The sequence below is a fragment of the Takifugu rubripes genome, chromosome 20 (assembly GCF_901000725.2).
Source record: "Takifugu rubripes chromosome 20, fTakRub1.2, whole genome shotgun sequence".
NCBI lineage: Eukaryota > Metazoa > Chordata > Actinopteri > Tetraodontiformes > Tetraodontidae > Takifugu > Takifugu rubripes.
Genome location: NC_042304.1, coordinates 3,300,666 through 3,320,372, shown reverse-complemented (window position 1 = coordinate 3,320,372; position 19,707 = coordinate 3,300,666). Strand labels below are relative to the sequence as shown.

The window sequence follows — 19,707 nt, the reverse complement described above, 5'->3', positions numbered from 1 at the left end:
CAATCAGTGCTCGCACACAGACAGAACCATCCTGGATAACCTTCCTGATCTCACTCTGAGAGGAGTAAGGAGAACAGAACATAAAAATACTGCTCACATCCAATAAAGAGAGGAAAAATGGTAACTTTGATTGTTCAGATGGATTGAGGGAGCTCTTTGTTGATCTGTTTTTGACTTGAATATGTTTATGGGGTGTTCTCAGGTGGATTATGTAAAACCTAAATGTTCATATTCTATTTTCTGAACACTTCATTCTGCATTCTGTAATGTGTAGAATGTCACAAAGAAGCTCCAAATCTAAACTTGATAACTGCGTGTAAGATTTACAAAACTATACAGCTTTAAATATTAGGTGGAACCCTGTTCCTAAGGATCTAAATCCTGCCAGGAAAGCACAACTTAAACTTTTCATTTTAAAAATCATGTAAATGTCTAACGTTTACAAATAGCTGCGTAAAATGTAGCTGCTTAAACTCTACTGCTTGAATATGCTGATTTATTTAAATGCAACAGGCACACTATTGCTTGACTGAGGCACATATGAGTGCAATTATAGATAACTGAGCCATCCCACAAGAAACTATTGGAGCCATAAAACTGTGTGCACACAAACCGATGGCGCCAAATACATCCACTGGAGGAGGAATAAAATCTCGGAGGTATGCTCCTCATGACCCTGTGTGAGTTGGAACAATTACAGCACCCCCTATAGTCTGTTTGTCGTCATGATTTTTGCTTATTTTAATAATTTCCCCATCCAGTCTGGGCCCCGCGTTAGTTTATCCCCCCATTGTAATCTGCAACAATACCCTAGGGAATTAATTATTCTCCTACACAACAATGACTGACAAAGTGTCTCGATTCTAATTTTTACATTGCATGACATTAAAACAACATTTTGAACGTGCACCGATCAGGGGAGGGGGCCGCGAAGGCGCTTTTGGGAAGCCCTGCAGCAGCTCAGCCTCCTGCCTGTTAGCCCCGCCCACAGATGAAGACCCCACGAAAGCAGATAGATTGTAGTAAAGTGCTTCAAACTTTGTTCGACAAAGGCTTTCCCCCTCCACACTGTAACACATGCAAGTGTTGTTTCAGCACCGGCCACATAACCGAATGAAAAGCGTGAAGCTTCTTCGACAGAAGAACCACCTTTACGCATCGGAGCGACGTCAACTTCAGCGAAGTTTGCTTGGACGTTTTCTGGAGACTCTGCCCGGTACGTTCAACCTGGAACTAATCGTACACACAGTCTTCAGCAGCCTTTTCTGTATCCAGAAGACTGTGGTGTGTGTATATTTCTAGGAGCGTGTGTGCGGAAACTGTTGGAGCTCTCTTTGCCAGCTGTTTTATGCGTCCGTGAACGCAGCGCAACATCTGTCTGTTGACGTCCAGCTTCCCCGCGCGCTCTCCCTCGTTATGGCTGCTAAACTTTTGACTTGCGTGGTTTAAATTTTAAAGCATAAAACGAAGAACATACGTAGAAGGGGAAAACAGCAGGATATAGTGTTGGTGAGCTGCGTTGAGGGACGAAACCGCGCTGTCGTCGACGCGTTTTTGACGTTGCAGTTGGAACGACCGAGCGTTGTGTGTTTACTTATGTCACCCAGTAGAGACTGTTGTGATTGATAAAGTTGCCAAACGTGTACCCCCCCTGTGGAAACAACTAGGTAATAAATTAGTACCTCTGACATCTATGGTTTGTTCTGTTTGTTGAGGGTCAGTTCGAAATTTCCCATCTACAAACCTATAAACATTGTCTTGTCTGATGCATCAGTCTAGCATATAGTGCAGCACTTAGATTGCATTACAATTACAATCCAAACTTGAACAGGTAATTAGCAGACAATGTTTTGTGTACTCAAAGAATATGTAAGAATTGTCTGTTATACCTGCACCTGTGTACTGCTCTGCTGTCTATGGATTATATTAGCAAATAATGTAATATAATGTAATTGTATATCCACTTACTTGTAGTTTGATTGAAGATTGATAGAAATTACTGTTGGCTTTCTGATCGGGATGTATGTCTGATCTCACCAGGTGAATTGTGGGTAGCATCCAGCACCCCCATAACCCTGGTTAAGAAAAAAGTTTAAGGTAGCCAAAGATAGGAGGGATTTAAGTGTCGTGGTGAATTATTATAGTTACTGCACGTTGGGTTTCGATCACAGGTCACGAGTGTGATTCATCTGGCAAAGGCACTGATCATGCATCTGTAGTGTTGTGCACGTCCGGGCTGTCGCACACACGCCTCATGACACCTGTCTTTTTGGGGGAGTTGTGAGTAAGACTGGCCAGTCTCAAACCTGCGTCTTTTGACACTTGAAGAGGAGCGGGACGCAGCTTATCCAGAGCACCGCAAAGCACAGGGAAGCACAGTGAAAACAGATTAGTAGCCCTTAGTCACATGACTTGGCTGGAGGATGCGAGGGTGAAAAGCCCGCGACACCATGGTTGTTGACACGACCCATGTCGGACAATTAGCCACAATTATTTTGATTAATTTCTTAGCACAGGAAGCATAAATTCCAGGATTCTGGCACTGAATACCTCCTGAAAACAGCTCCGCTCTGAACATCTTTATGTGCTGTTTATAATTTGTGTGAGAATTCTGTTGGCCAGTCTTAACTCAGTCTATAGGGGCCTGAAAAGCAGAGGGTTCTCGGTTCAAACCCCAGTGCGGACAAAACTTGGGAGATGTTCTGCTAATAGGGGCCGGTGCCAGGACACCCTCATATCACCACCAAGGTACCCCCATCCAAGGCACCGGACCCCAAAATGCTCACATAGTGCCCTGGATACGCAGGAGTGTATCCTGCCTTCACCCATATGCAGCTCCCCATGGCAAAGAGAAAAAAAAAGAATTCACCCTGTGAAATGCACAAGTTTTAACCAAGTTGTTTGCATTGTCCCACCCCCTTCCCACCAAAAACAAACAACAGAACTTACAATGATTATAGATATTTAAATGCAGATATTTTGCACCCCCCCAAATGGGGCGTATATAATCTGTCAGATGCCAAACGTGAACTGAGGTCTTAAATTAGAACCTGTACATGTCACGATGCTCCTCTCTTCACCTCTGATTCAGCAGGAGCACAGAGTATACCATCAGGACACAGTACAGATTTGTCAGCACTCCAGTTTATGGACGCGTGCTGCCAAAGATATAAGCCAGACTGTTAACATCGACCGCAACTACGGAGTTCGGTTTCCCTAACGTGCGTTCAGGTTCTGCATGTTTTGATGTGCTTTCCAGATATTCTTTGGGTAAATGGTGGCTAGGCTTAGACCTTCAGGGTTAAGAACAAGTCACATAAAGGGATTTGAGAGTTCAGTTGTTGCTGCAACAAAACCAGATCCGTAGCATTGAGATTTGATAACACAATCATCGCAGGCTTAACTTGGAACGAGTAAGACAGTTTATCTGTCACGAATGAGTTACTAACGATTAGAGCCGCTCCACTTGTAGTTACCGTTGTTGGTACAAACAGCACTTGTTTAGCTCTTCATATCAACTGAGTAGATGAGATATTGCCCTCGCGCTAATGTCTTTGACACTTCCATGTGATTTAACCTACTTTGAATAAGCAAAGAGATGAAGATCAAAGAGGAGAATAAATCAAGTGGAGGACACAGACTCTTGTTGACTAGCTGGAAGTGTAATATTTGTCATGATCCTCCAGAATGACTCCCCAGCCTCTGCAGCTGCCGCACACTCAAAGCCTCTTTGTCCTGAGCGGGCTACTTGCACAACAGAGCGATGCACCTTTCATACTGCATGCACCACATCCCTCACTGACTGGAGTTTACCATAAATCAGACAGAAGCCCTTCAGTATCAGTAAAACCATTGAAATGCTGTAATCCCATTGAATACACCAGCAACGATGTGATCAATAACGAGCAGTTCTAGATTAAAAGGTACTTCAGCATGTCGTCAAAGAATTCCCCACTGGATTTTCTGCTGCTGCTCTTGCCAATATTATATTCGCTTTGGTTAATTCTGTCCTTTTTTAAACTCTTATATGTCTCTATGGATGTGTTGTTGGTTGCTGTGGAGATTGGTCTTGTTCCCTTTGGAAGTTCAGCATGAGTTGCGTAATACCTGTGTTTGTTACATGTTGGTTGTCTTGATGGTGCAGCCTGTGCACATCTGTTTCTTTCATACTGCACGCGTTTTGTGGTCGTCTCAGAAGGAGCCTGCAAGCATTGAATAAGTGCAATTCCTGCCCTTTCATCTCCAGTAGAGACAATGCTAAAGAAACTTCTCCAACTTTGGAAGCCTCACTTTGCAACAGTCAGAATGATTTTAGTCTGATTCAGTGTGCTTGACCTGCATCCTTTTCCATTTAGAACATCTAGGGTTGTGCATGAATCTTTAATACTGGTGTTCTCAGCCAGACAAACATTTATTATAAGGGTTTTATGAGTGCGCTCCACTCGGCTCAGTAAAAGTAATGAGATTTAAAACCGTCCTCATCAGAAAACTAGTGAGGTCAGAGAGATTTTCCACTGGTGAATAAAGAAATACCAATTTTGTGGTCGATGAAAACTATGAATGACCGATTGCACTTTGAATTCAAAACCTTTCGAGTCATTGTGAGCAAAAGTTTGAAATTTATTTTAACTTTCAGCTTATAAAGATGTGTTGAAAAGTCTTAGGATGAATTGTTCTTAATTGCACATAATGAATTGGTCCAACAAACAGTGGTGCAGTGTTGTCGCATCACCGCAAGAAGGTTTCAGAATCGAATCCCCTTGGGGTGGGGGGTGGGGGTGGTGGTTAGGGGTTTTTCTGAGTGCTGTTGGCATCGCATTTCCTGTTACTAACAAAAGAACAGATTTGCTCAGAGTTGCTCTGTACTTATTTCATTATATTGAAATGAACATTGACATGGAATGTAGAGAAAAATGCTTAAAAAAGACAGTAACATTTCACTTCTACAACTATTATTTTAATTTACCAATTCTATATTACTGATACCATATTTGTGAACACGCTGCATTTATAGAAACAGAGTGTTGATGTGCTGGTGGGTTTTTCCCAGCAGCTGACTGACATCTGGGGGTGGTTTGAGACACTTTTAATGGCAGCGTGCTGGCTACAGCATAGAGCCTTTTGCCACTATCTTATGTCCGTGTTTTGTTGATTGCTGATTAAGTAATCAGTTGCAGTTGTCCATTCTGCCAGAGGTGTAGTGTGAGCTTGTCAGCACAGCCTGCTAACTCATTCCTGTTTAATGCTTTCAGTAAAATAGTTACAATCAATATCCTATACAGCAGGTTAGCTAGTTTGTTTCTGCTTTGGGGAGTAACAAGTAACCTTACTGTTCTCTTCTGAGTGTGAGTCCTGTAACTTCAGTGCACCCACATGTAAATACTTGTTATTGGGGGTTTAAAAGTTGCTCCGTTGCACAGATAAAGGAACAATAGATGCAAACAGGTGAGAGCAATTTCTGAAGTTGAAACAGAGTTGACTGGAACATGTGATAGAAGTGTAGCCCCCTCATAGTGGCCACTGTTTAATTACTAATGTTATATAGCCATTAGCATGTGGTCTTAAGCTGCTTAATTACGACCTAAGTGGAAAATCCAATTTCAAATGCACTCAGTTGAAGTGTGTTTATAACCTGTGGCGTGTTCCAAATTGTTTCACACCCTGCTGGCCACTCAGCCATCCCACACACTCCTCACAAACTTTGACCTCCCATGAAAGGTGTGTGCAGCTCAGTGTTTTGAAGCATGCAAGACCCCCCCAATTAACCTTTCTGGATTAATCCTCTGCTCTTCAAACTGTTGCTACTCTTGTCTCATCTCTGCACTCCCACTGGGTGTATTAATCAGAGCTCAGTCCCCTGCTGGTTGGCTAAACTCGGCACAACTTGCTCCGTCTGGTTGACTTTCTCCTCTTTTGTTCACTTCACAGCTGGACCCTGACGCGAACTTCCTATAAACTCAGGCAGACTTTTATGACAAGCAGGAAAACGACCCGTTCTTCACACGAAAGGCTGCGGGACAGTCGTACGATGGCAAGAAGATCCACCATTCTGTTATTACTTCTCACAATATGCTGCTTAGGATCCACAGGTAAGTTTTTATCATGTCAAACACCAAACACGTGAACTTAAGCTGTAACAACATAAAACTGTGCATCCAGTTATTTTTAGCCGATCTGAATATGCATCAACATTTAAAGAGGCATTTTTATATGCTTGATTTGAATATAAACCTGCTAATCGATCAACATGCAGAAGAGCAGCACCTGGTGAGCTCCTGCCATTGCCATAATCTCTTGATATGAGTCTTTGTGTCTATGAATGGTTAATGAATTGTTATTACCTGGATGAATGAGAATGTCCGTAATTGTTGATTGATAGATAGAACACCTCCTGAAAAATTGGTCCGTTTTAACTTAAACAAGACATAACTACACACAAAAAGCACTGGATTTAACAAAGGTGTGATCTACAACTTGGACACCTGCTTTAAATTTTTAAGTGTTGACTCAATTTTGCGTCACTACATTTTTCTCTCAGAAGCTCTGGACGTGCTGACCCAACCCTAGAAAAACATCTGACTTCAGATGGCTTCACTGATAGAAACAGTTCTGACCATCACCTCTGACTCACTGATTTAGTACTGACTTTGACGGATAGGCGAAATCTTGGAACGGCCCGCCCCTGCCATTCACCATCCCATGAAATGCTCTGTTGTCTGAAACCCACAAGTTTGTGATTTTCCACCAGTCCTCCCAGCATGCCTTTCTTGATAGTGCATGTCAGGGGGATTTACAGTCAAGAAAGTGCTGACAAGTCCAATCTAAGAAAACATGGAGTCAGCAGGCCTGTTTTAGGCGTGTGATTGATTGCCAAATGAGGGTAAACAGAGAATAACCAAGTAAATTTGAGCAAAACTAACAAAAGAAATGTGTCTGTGCTATCGCTACGTTCAATCAGTTTATGTAATACTCTGAATAATGTCCTTAACTGCCAAACCTCATATGAGCCTAATGCATTCAATATGTAGCTCTCTGCCCGGCCCTGGAAACATTATGTTAGAAGCAGAGCCGCTTGGCCCTCAGGGCTGTAATTAGTGTCATAGACAGTGGCAAATGAAAGGGAATCCAAACTTTCACAGGAATATTACTATTATGTCGTTTTTGGAACCTTTAATTACATTTTTAATCAGTAGGGTGAGCTACTGAAAGAAGAAATAAGCAATTCGCATATCTTCAGTGAAATGATTGAATAATTATTAGTGGTTATCAGTCCGTGCTGAGATTTCCTGTCTGTTTCTCTACATGTGCAGTTGTCAGGTCTTGATGGCCGGTAGGCTGACGGCAGATTGGACTCTAGATAAGAGACCATGAATACCAAGAACTTTTAACTTTTTACTTCATTACTGCCACTGGTTAAAAAAAAGCAGAAATCAGCAGCAGTTATGACCTAACACAATTCTGACACACACACAAACACACAAAAAAGTATGTTTAATTTACACAATTATAAGTTCTGTTTAATGGTATTTGGATCATTTAAAAAAATGGCGTGCAGCATACTGTTGCTATCCTTTTTAAAAGAGCACAGTTTACATTTTTCATGCCTTCGGGCTAATTCCTGCTACAGGTTGTTATTACAAATGTCCTCCAGAGAGCTGCCTTTTCAAACAATAAGAGTGTGGTTAGTCGCTGCTGTGGGTAGAGAAAACATCAGTTCTCGCACAATGCCAGGATCTGCAATACAATGATCGCGTATCGAGTTTTCCCCTCTAATTTCTTCCCCATGCGGCACAATACAATGTTGTACAGTGTCACAGGGGACTGATATTTACCATTACACAGCCAAATGCCCTTTCCAGCAAAGACCGCAATAGGTTGATGCAAGATTTACGCCCAACAACCTCAACCAGGCACTTCCTGTAGCCTCAGAAAGTAATTTAGCACAGGCTTCCTGGCAGAGCTGCTCCAGCTCTATCTTATGGCCTCTTGAAGTCATTACAAAGTATCTCTGTTGAATTGAGGTGTGGGCTCTAAATTGGCCTCTTCAAAAGGTGGATTTTTGGAAATTTTTGAAGCGATTCTGTTGCAGCTTTGCGATGGTGTTCTGGGTGACTGTTCCGTTGTATCACTCACCTTCTACAGAAATTACAGACGTTCTCACATTAACTTGAATTTTTTCCAGACTTGGGACTTGATCTTCCGCTCAATAATTGCAAACTGACGAGGCCATAGACGCCCTGCTTGTTGTTTTACATACTGCAGACCCATGAGCTCAGATAGAAGCCAGTTCCCATTACGCCTTCACATATTTGGCTGTGAGTTAGGGCTGTTATTAGTAGCCTCGCTCCTAGTGTCTTCATTTATAGGTGGACTGTAGACTAGTGCATCTCTTCTCATTGAATTTACTTTGGAATCCTTTAGTGTTTTTATGCAAATCAGCAATTCTTGATCGTAGCTCCTCAGAAATCTCTTCCTGAGGAAAGCGTGGCACACAGAGGGGTCTTCTTCCTGAAGAATCTCTAGCCCACACCTTCAAACTTGTTTTCTTAGCCGGACTACGTGCTAATCCCTGACCTTTCTGAGTTTAGTGACTCAAGAGTTCACATACTTTTCACTCAAGCAGTGTGAGGGCTCTGCGGTTGCTCTCAATAAAGACTAAACGCTATTATTTCAGACATATGTTTGTCAATAACTGAATAAATGAATTCAGAAAACTGTGAAACTTTTTTTTGCCACCGTGCTACCACTTTCCGTGATCTCTCACCTCTTTACCTTTCTTTTTTTGCCTATGTCTATCATCTTGTAGCATCTGTGCAAACAGTCACATCTGCCCTCTAAATGTCAGGAGAGCTCTTGCTCAATGTTTACATTAGTCAGCAATGTGTCCTCTCAGCATAATGAAAGCCAGGATCTGGGCCTCCCATAACTCTTGAATTCAGCCCAACGACACCTTGACATCCATATTTCAAGTCTCCACTATTTTCTACTCTCCCCTCTACATCCTCACTGTACTGCACCTTTTTGTGATTGCTTTTTTTAACTTGCTGTTCCTATGATACATTTTGGACTTCTTTTGGGGTTTCCTGTGAAACTTTGTGAGCGCAAGCCAGATATTAACTTAAGGCACTTGCCAGGAACACCCCTGGCAGGATGCTAGTTTAACTGGTGACGCACTGAGAGGCACACGAGCATTGTAGTTTGTAGAAATACTCTGTCCTCCTCCTGCCTTTCTTGTAAGTTCCAGACGAAGAATGGGCTGATATCACCTTCTGTTATTCTTTACATTAAGCTTTGTTTGTTTGTTTTAGTCATTCTAGGAGCACATATAGTACATTTACATGCACAGTTTAATCAAACTTTGTTCAAAATTAGACTTTAGTGTCTTGTCGGACTTTTTTCCTTGTCCCAGGGGTTTGTCTTCCTGCTCGACACTCGGCAATATGCGTCTTTTACTGGGTTAGTATGGCCCCTTATCGGATGACCCACACATAATAAACAACTGGAGTCAGGAGGCAGCATTTGGAACCACAGGAAGATTAATAGTCATACAACTTTGGCCATCTTGTACATAATGTATGCATTCTTCTCCTGTGACTACCTTCTTCTTCAGCTTAGTTGGATGTTCTTTTAGGGTCATAGAGCATATGCATTGTTTAGTTAAACTCCGATAAAGGCGTATACATACCAGAGCAACTCGATTCCAATTATCTGGGTGTCTCAGATAGATACGGAGTGCTCCGACAGTAGTGCGCTTACATGCACTTCTGTTGTCGTTATGATCAGATGAAGGAAATCTTTTTTTTCCCCAGATGTCATATAAATTTGGACTGAGAAATTAAAAGAATATTTGGAAGGAAGAACTGATTGTTCTTTATATTCTCATTGGATACATATAGCAAAGTAAACAACGTCTGCATATTTGTATAGTCTTGGCAGACAAGAGCCAATGTGATGCCAAAAGCCCAAAACTGGTTGTTACCACTCGGCACAAACACAAAGATACACACACACACGCACGCCCATGTGCACACATGCATCAATGAGTGAAAGCTTTCTGTCCACAACATCTCTTAAGGCTAGCATGACGGAGACTGCCAAAAAGCATTGTGCAACCGCTGTAATCTGAGAGATGGGTTAGACGGGGGGAGGAGGTAGGCCTGCGCAGGCGTGGATAGCCTGGTCCAAACTGACACACTCCACACTCATGCAGCATGCCAAACCAACAGGGTCCCTTCCAGCGACCAGATGTTGCCCTGTGATTCATGCGAGGAGCAAGAGCAGCCCCGCACAGAGGCAGTGCGCTACGGAGCAGAGCGGTTGGGCTGTTTACATAGCAACGGGAGTCCTGTGTGTGTCTAATTACAGGTCTCCTCTCCCCCATAGTGACGCCTTTATCTTAACAGTGCTGTCAAAGCAGAGGCATCCGCTTCTGGCACGGTTTGTCTCTTTCATTTATTGAAAAGGGGCCATATCTAATGTTAGTTCATTTATTAAGCTGTAGAATTTGTCTTTGATTGCCATGTGCTTTGATCTTCTCGCTTTTCTATCTGTCACACGTTCAGGAAGTCCTAGACCCTGTCTGACCCCCACCTTAATCTACAGTATGTCCACCATAAGTTACCAGGCTCCTGTTAAGAGGAGCGCAAATCAATGGGAGTAAATTGAATCCATCCATCCCCCCCTCTTCTCTCTCCATAGTTCCAGTAAGCTCATGAGTAAATAATATTGTCAAAGGCAGTAATGAAAGGCAGCTGGAATGATTGTATGTTTCCATTGTGTTTCACAGCACTATGAAAAAAAACACTGCAGATGGAGGAGAATAAGAGTAGAAAATGACATCATCGAGGAACGGTTATTGATAAAAAAGGGGGACACGCTAGATAACATGTGGAGCTTTTAAAAAATATACTACTGTTCTGCTGTATTGGTGTAGCTTCTGAATGAATCTGAGTAGGACAGCAAATACAAGAGACACTCAGATTTGTCAACCATAAGGAACTGATTCAAACGGGGGATGGTTAAGACCTTGGTCCAGCATTCATAGTCCTTTCTTTGAGTTCTAATTGAGTTTCCTCCAGATGATTTTTTGGTCACATTTCATAGTATTGGTATACTTTGGTTTGGTTGGAGATTACTAACATTCATCACCCGTGCAGCTACAGTAACCTTAAACCCTTTTTCTGGGGTTGGAATTGGCGTGATGTCACCAAGATTCATAGGTTTGGGTGTAAAAAGTAACACTGGAAATTCCACCCCAATGTAACCCCTAACACTGCGTAGAGATAAGTGGTGGCTAAATTTCTGTATTCCTGCCTTAATGAGTGTAAGGATGTCAAAGCACATCACTTTCTAGCAATGACAGCACACAGCACATTCGTTTACGTACCTGGAACGACATCTGATATGAGGCTGGAGCTGAAATATTCCAGGTAGTTTTTCATCAGCTTCTCCTGGGGCCTCACCTCTCCCTCTTTTTTCCTGCTGACAGACCCTGTCCCAGTTTTAAACTTGCCCTTTGGAAAACAGAATTTCCTTCCCAAAAATGACAGCAGGCTCTTAACTTTCCACAAATAAAAGTTAAAAGCTCACTTGAGAAATGCTTGTTTTAATTCCCCAAATTCTGTCCACATTTTATTTACTGCCTGTTTTGTTTTGTTCCCAGAAAAACACAATCCATTATATTTTTCTATCTGTTAAGTGCCCACTTTGAGGCCCTGTCAGCATTTTTTGTGCATGTTAACACATGAACCAGCATTGCCTTTGACAAGTCATACTTCATTTTGGCCTTGTCTCTCCTGAAGGTGAAGAGCCCTGGAGGAATGTGGCCCCATCCAGTGTGAAAACGCTGCCTGCCTGCCCTTTCTCACCCCCAGGGCTCCTTCACACTCGACTCACAGACATTCACAAAGGGCCAGCATTGTTCTGGCCTCTGCTTTCTGATGATGGCAACCTGCTGCTCCTCAAAAGATCCCATTATCACATCTGAGTGACGCCGTTTTTCTAAAGTATGGCAACATCAAAGAGATCTTTAATGTCATCTATTTGACAAATGACAAATGTGACATCTTTACGATGTAGAAATTTCCCAAAACAACTTTAATGGGCTTTAAACTGTTAACTGTGTTGCATAGTTATATTCTGAGGGCCTAAAGAAATACAAATTTTTGCATAGTGTAGTTTAGATTTCAGTTGACTTTGATCGTAGCTTTGCAGGTGGTAGATGAGTTTATATTCTATGTATTTTTCTGACAAGGCCAGCACTCCAGCAGAAACAAAATCAGGCTGATATTAAGTGGATCAAGACTCTTGGACCTCCTGCATCTTTATCAGCTTTGAATCATTGTGTGTGAAGATGAAAGGTCAGAATTTTGTCCCTGCTGTCCTACAGTCTTTAGAGTACATGAGCAAAAGATCAACAGTGTGCAGCTGGTGAGTGATGTTGTGGACAGAATATTCCCAACACTATATTATAATACACCACATTGTTGGATCCATGCAGAATTTTATACCTTTACTGTTTTTTGTCATTCATATCCTAGTTATTTTCCTCATAGAAGCTCGCTAAGAACTTTGTTGTCCTTTGATATAATCAGTCTAGACAGCACATGTCAGCATCCAACAGTAAAGACCTACAATGGCATCGCACAATCACAACACTTCAGTCATTGCTGTCTCACCTTACAGCGTGGCTCCTGTCTTCCTTCGGGAACAAGCCTCGTGATGTTCAAAGTCTTCTGATTTGGGTCTGCAGTTACAGGAACAGAGAAAGCCGCCTCGCTCGCTTCCCTTTTGTTTGACAATATTTAATATCACGGTGATGGTTTACCAGCAGGTGCCCACACCATTCTTCAGAGCTTTTGGAAATGACCGTCTTAGGGTTAGGGTTATTTTTCAATATGCTGCCTGTCTGGTTCCTAGGCAGCAGTTATTTTGGCTGATTTTAAATTTGGGATAAAAACCTGGGATAAAAGAGTTAAAGCTCTAACTATTAAACAACTAATATTGTAAAAACCTCATAGCTGTCAGTTTATTTCCTTTAGTGTGGTTAAGAAATTAGATTAATTTATTTACAAGGTAATTTATTCTGTAAGCATCTGTTAACCTACTCAAGCCCATAAAACCTTTGCCTGCATTATCTATACAGTACTTGCCTTTGGTCCAGAGCACCCTCATAAATAAACTCTAATCTTCTGAATTTCCTGTCTATTGGCTGGTTTTTCAATCATACTACGAGACAAGATTGTGGAGGACAAATGGCAAATATAGCGTATTTGTGAGATATTAAGTAACAGACTAGTTTGCAGGAGATCTGACTTCTGATGTTACACAGTTTATGACCTTCCTAACAGAGGCCAGGCTCAACCCTCCTTTCACCAGTGCAGCTTCCACTTTTTTGTGCCTCAAATGTTAAAGTCCAGAGATAAATCCTTTTCATAGTCAGGCCAATGGAGTGAACTTTCTACTACCTTTATGAAGGGCTTTACTTACTTCCTGTAGTAGTGACTGAAAGTTCAGGGGTGAGTGGGCCGTGCTAATGTAAACGCAGCAGAGCTAGTGATTCTTTAGCCCTAAACCCCTCAGGACAATAAGAACAGGCAGAATATTATGTTTCCTAAACTGGATTGCGTGGTCCACGGTCCATGGGAATCGTACCCTGTAGGAAAAAAGGGGATTAGAGGATTGGTTTAATCCTGAAGTTCATGTGGGAACTGGGATATCTTAGGTAGGGTAGAGATGTACTGGACCAAAAAACACTGCTGCATAATATTTTCTCTCATTTAAAACAAAGCAAATGTTTTATTATTGCATGTATGTAAGGATTTATACCCATGTTATCTGCAATCCTTTTTGTCGTATAAAACATAATTGGTTATATTGTATTTTTTTTATTTGTATGTAATTGCAGCCATAGTTACTACACATACTTACTGCAGGCTACTGGAAACTCCACATGGGGATGTGTGCTCACTCATAGTGGGAAGGTTCTGTTTGTTTATCCTTGGAAATGGCTTTGTGGGAATATCAGATTTGTCCCAAACTGGCACACACACTGACATCACTTCCTGGACCCATATCTTGGCACAGTGCAAAAGCAACACAGTGAATTCCTTGGAAACAGAGGTGTTTATCTGTTGTGATAGAGAAAGCTGTATTGATGAAGGCACAAAGCAGGAAGGCCTTTTTGGCAGCGTACTCAAACGACTAGACAGACAGACAAAACAGTTGATAATTGGAAATATCTGAAAGGAATAAATATTTAACAATAAATGATTTACTAATCATTCTAACCCAAGTTGAGTTAGATTATTTTTAAGGTTTAAAATATAAATTTCAGTAGGTATTAGTTGGTGCTGTTCGTTTGAAGTTACTTTTTATTGCCTTAGGTGTCCCTTACAGTTTTAATTCAAATGGGACTGCAACACGATCTGACTGTTTCTACATCATTTCTCTTTTATTTTAACGACTTTAATCCACCATAACACGGTGGGTATTTGATCATGTTGCCTCAAGTGCAACTGATCATATAGTAATTTGCACAGCAAGTCTGATAAATTGCAAATTAAAATTATTGCCAAAAATGACAGACAATATAAGAACTGAGAACTAAGAATTAAGAACTGGAAGTGGTGACATGTTAGAACTCTACAGTATGAGAGGGACAGACGCTCTTCCGGACTTTGATAGGACCTTGTCACCTCACTTTCCCAGCCCAAACCGCAGCATCTTGGGCCGTCAGTGTGATTTGTAACCTGCCTGGAGTTACTATTTTGGAGAATAAGCCTTGCTTGTCTAATATATTTCAGTGGTAAATGTCCTTTGGATCAGTGGCTGGTCCTTGTTTGTGTGATCCAGGACAAAGACAGCTGCATAGCTGCGTGTTAACTAAGGTTCTGGCGTCACTACTCACTGGTATTAAAGCACAGATGAGTCTTTTGAAACTTGTCGATTGGACTTGACGATGAGAGGTTGATGTTGAGTCTGTTTGGCTGCGCTGGGATGAAACCATGTTAGTTTTGTTGCTCATCTGTTGCTCATTTGACTCGAAACAATGTTCCTTGAGAAAACGTAAAAGTTCCTCTTTTGGCACTGGGATTTGATCTGTATATTCAATTTCCATGATTAACTATAGGATATAATTAATGGGAGACTTTGATATTGAATTTCTACATGCATCATGCTGCTGAAGCCTCTTAATACATTTGAGCATTATTGCTGCTGCTGGAGTAAAGACTTTTCCATCTGACTGTCTTCGAGGGTAGATTAGAGCTGGCAGAAGCACTTGTTTTGCTCCTTAATTTTGCTTTAGACTAATAATAAAAGTAAAAGAATAGGTTGTGCTCGTATTGGTAAAGGTGTCTTCCTTTATGTAGCCCTTAAAATCTTTTTTGTCTCTCTGAAAATAATAGAAGCAGCATCGAATGATTTAGCTTGAAGAGGTTAAACAGTTCTTGCCTGTTTTCATGCAGTTTGAAAATGTTTTTCATTTGTTTCCCAACACTCCCTAACGACAAAGGGCAGAAGGAGCTTTAAATTTGCCTCAATTGGCAGCTAGATATAGCAACCTGACAGATTGTATTTTCACTAGAAACTGCTCAAGAACAAATTTATTAGTATTCGTTTTCCAGAAGTATGACCAACAAATGAGAAGTCCATATGCAAAATGTATAAATGAGCTATCCTATACATCAGTTGTATTCAAATAGCTTTGGGGTCTCCACATACCAGAGAGATAATAAAATACTAAACTGGCATTGGCCAACAGAAATATAAAACCTGATTATTAGACCTCTTGAAATAATCTTTCTCCAAAACAATACCATTAGCGTTTGAATGCCCTACTTTTCTGTCCCATTTCTCCTCCTTGCATAGTCCAAAACAATGTTAAAACTCACAGCACTGCCCCGTGTGTATTGTAATGTTTTGGCACTCGCCCAGAAAGAACTCTATTTTTCTTTGTTTGTCTTGCAAGTGTTTGTTTTTCTCTGTGTGTGAGGGGAAAAAGTGAGTTGGAGTTGCCCCCCCGCACGCCCATGCATTTGTGGGAGTGAGTCTTGATGACATGCTGTAGCGGGAATAGGCTTTGGTCCTTTGGGAGGAAAAAGGAGGGCAGGAAATACTGATACATCATAGGTTTTTGCTATTAAGCCTGGTCCTTTCATCAATATATCAATAACTTTCCCTTTAAAAGATATCCTTTCCAGTCATAGATAATCCCTCTGAGCTTGAAAGACATTCACAACCAAGAACACAAAAATGCAGGATGCTACATCTATCAAATCTTTAATTTCTTTAGCCAAATATGGTAACAAAGCAGTTCTGTGTTCCTCACAAGAAGAAGAGGCAGTATGTCATACATGGTCTCTGGCTTATTCGATGTTAAAAAAAAAGAAAAACAATAGCTTTTCCAAAAAAATCTCCCTCCCCTACTAGCTGTGCCCCACTGTGTGTTTGACTCTGTTATTCTGTTATTCACTTGATGCTTTCCAAATGTTTTATCTGATTGCTTTTGGCATCCTGTCTGTATTTAGTGAGATGTGTTTCAAATGTGACAGAGACCAACTCGACCCGTGGCCCCTGAAGAAGGGCGTCATCGGTCACATGACACTCTAAAAAGAGCACATGAGTCAAACCACAGCATCATGTTTTTCTGCCACCCATTGCTGCATATGTAAACCTTAAAAGTGAGTCTCATAGACACATAGAACTTTATACGGGAAGCAAAACCTGTGAACTACAGCAGAAACCTCAGGCTGTAAACGAGGAAATCCTTGGTTTCCATACAACATGTATGAAAAGGCTCCTGTCATTCAATGGTCATTTCAGCCAGTGGTGCTGGACAAACCATATATAGAGTCAAAAAAGAGTTTTGGTTGACTGCTGTTCCGTCTCTGCTAGTACTTACAGAGAGACAGAAAGAGTTGATCAATATCCCCTTTTGCTAGCAATTGAAACCAGGAAGAAAATCAGTTTCATTATGCAAAAACATCGACAGTCGTAGGGGAATGTGTGCATTTTGTCTTTTGCATTAGTGAGTTTATTCATGCTGTTTTGTTTTCACTGCAGAGCCCTTGTTCCGTAGCCCCTGTGAGCTTTTGCCAGTTGGATTGGGCCACCCAGTGCAGGCCATGCTGAAGAGCTTCACCGCAATGTCAGGCTGTGCAAGCAGGGGCACCATCAGTCTACCACAGGAGGTCCATATCATCAACCTGAGAGGTCATGAAGCAGAAGGAGTAAGCAACCCTTTCCCACAAGTGAGTCAACATTCTTATTTTCCAAAATGTTTTTTTACATTTAACAAAAGTTGTGCATTTTATTCAGTCGCCCGTTCAGCAAATTCGTCTTGGACCTGCCCCCCAAAGCCACACCGTGTGGACAGGCGTGGCAGGATACTTATAGTGAGAACACCTCCAGGTTCACCGTGGTGCATCGCTGTTCTCAGTCACAGCAGTGTGAAAAGCCACAGGTCTAGATTTATCTTTGTGGTTTTGCTGCTGGTGGCGTACAGAGACAGTGTCTCTGTGTGTGCGTAGGTGGGTCTGCTGCACCAGGATGTTCTTCAGGGTTTCACTGTGCTTGTTCTCAAAGTTTACTCATTGAATTTAAAAAAAACCAATGTTACATTGTGTCACGGAGGAGTTCTCTTCTATTATTTAGTTTCCTGTATAATCTCCCAAACCCAGATGAAGTCAAAGGATTTCCGCTGAGGTTTCTACCAATATTTCATTACAACACAGCGCTGCAGCGTTAAATATTGATACTCTTCAGCTGGTTCCGATCTATGAAAATTGAAAGCAAACCATTAAAGTAATTTGAGCAATAAATCATCCTCCATCTTAAAAATAGCAATGTGTCTGTAGCAGAAGAGCCCAGTAAAGTCATGTGAAAGCTTTCTCTTCATGTCAGTTCATCCAGCTGTTAGTAACCCATCACCTCCTTGTTCAAGTGAGGATGTTTGTGTAGGAGGCAGAAGTTCAGCTGTTCCTTTCCCTGCCCACAGTACCGTCTGCCAAAGCTCAGTCCGGCTCTGAGTGACATCAGCTTTGTGCTTGTAATTGGACAAGAGCCCGAAAAGACGCGCAGACGCTCCGTTTAGTCCTGAGCTGGCTCTTGATTGCATCTCCACCTCCCTGTTGATGCAGCGTGACCAAGACTCTGTTAGGAGGTGCCTATAGTTCTTGGGAAGTGTGTCGCAAGCAGCACAGTGAGTCAGACGATGGGCGCATTTACAAATGAATTTTGAGGGGCTCATTAAGTGGAAAATAAGATTTACAGCTTGAAATGATTAGGATGAATGACCATATTTGGACAAGGACACTCCGACTGCGAAAATTCATCCTTGAGCTTTGAAAGTTTATTTCTTTCAGTAGCAGTGTTCTTCATCTTTTCACCCTAAAACATATTCTCTAAACATATTCTCTTACAAAACCAAATCTAACCGGTAGCTAAAAAAGGCATCTATGAAAAGATTGCAGCTTGTCCCATATTCAGATAGATGCCAACTTTTAAGACCTACCACATGAATTTGCATCTATAATGAACTAAAATAAGAGACATGCAATGTTTTTCATCTGTCCGTACATCTCTCAAATGATTTTATGACTTACAGAATTTCTTTCTGGTAGAATTCATAGGTTTGCTTTAGTTTTACGACATCAAAATGAGACAAGAATTAAAAAACATCTGGTACGTTGACTGTTGCTACAAAGTTATGATCTTCTAAATGTCACCATAAATTCAAACAGGGCAAATCAAACTGGAGAGTTTACTGGAATCAGTAAAGCAGAGACCAAAGTCTGGCCAGAAGGTGATTATGCAGTCTCCTCTTCACCTCTTCTGATGAGGGAGGAAGTCCACAGACCAGACTGTGCCTGGGTGTTTGGTGAAAAACAACTTGCAGCACAAGTGGTGCCTGTGGCTGATCTGTGCTGGCCTAAACTGTCGGGGCAGAGTCTGCCAGAGAAGCTGATGTGTCCCAGTCTCAGTCCAACCCTGAGCAGGTACTGGTAATAGTCCAGTGCAGACAAAAGGGATCACATGGTCAATTTCAGACAGTTTTATACACACAGGCTGTCACACATCCTGCAGCTGCAGCGTGTGAGGCCTGCTTCACTTTGCTTCCATGACCATGTGTAAAAGTCACAGTTTGCCTGTATTTTCACTAAAGACGTGACAGCAATGAATTGTTTCCTGTCTGCCCTCGTGAACCCATTCTGCACGGGTATTAAATAAAGGGTAGGAACTGTTATCCACAGAAGAAAATGCACAGCTGGACCTGACTCAGAATAAACACGTTGGCTCCTGGCCAATGTCCACACACACACACACACACGCACACGCACACACACACACACACACACACACACACACACACACACACACACACACACACACACACACTCACACACCAAAAGCTTAGTTAATAAGTGAAACGGAACCCCTCAGCAACGGCTGCGGGAACCAGAGAATGACACATTAGAAGGTGAAAGTATGCATCAAATTCCCAAATCCACAGTAATGTTCTGGTCCAGTCTGCTGAGGTGCTCCAGGTATTTTATTTACCTTGACCAAAACAAGCTCATGCTGAAGCGGCTTTTAGTTTGGCTTTAGTTCACCATGCGAGTGTATTGTGTTTTTTTCCACATTTTGTCTTGCCTTTTCCACCATGCAGCATGTGTAACCCAGAAGAGGTGGTAAACACCTATGCTG

General features: G+C 41.8%; 1 protein-coding gene across 2 annotated transcripts in view; it reads left to right on the top strand.

Annotated features, from left to right (window-relative positions):
• Nucleotides 1–980: 980 nt before the first annotated feature.
• tgfbr3 (transforming growth factor, beta receptor III) overlaps nt 981–19,707 on the top strand; it is a 49,662-nt gene continuing 30,935 nt past the window's right edge. For both annotated transcript variants that reach the window (XM_029828026.1, XM_003973823.3), the window contains exons 1-3: nt 981–1,216; nt 5,929–6,089; nt 17,065–17,252. In XM_029828026.1, coding sequence (XP_029683886.1) covers nt 5,972–6,089; nt 17,065–17,252 — 306 coding nt within the window. In that variant the 5' untranslated portion in view covers nt 981–1,216; nt 5,929–5,971. The remainder of the gene's footprint in view (nt 1,217–5,928; nt 6,090–17,064; nt 17,253–19,707) is intronic.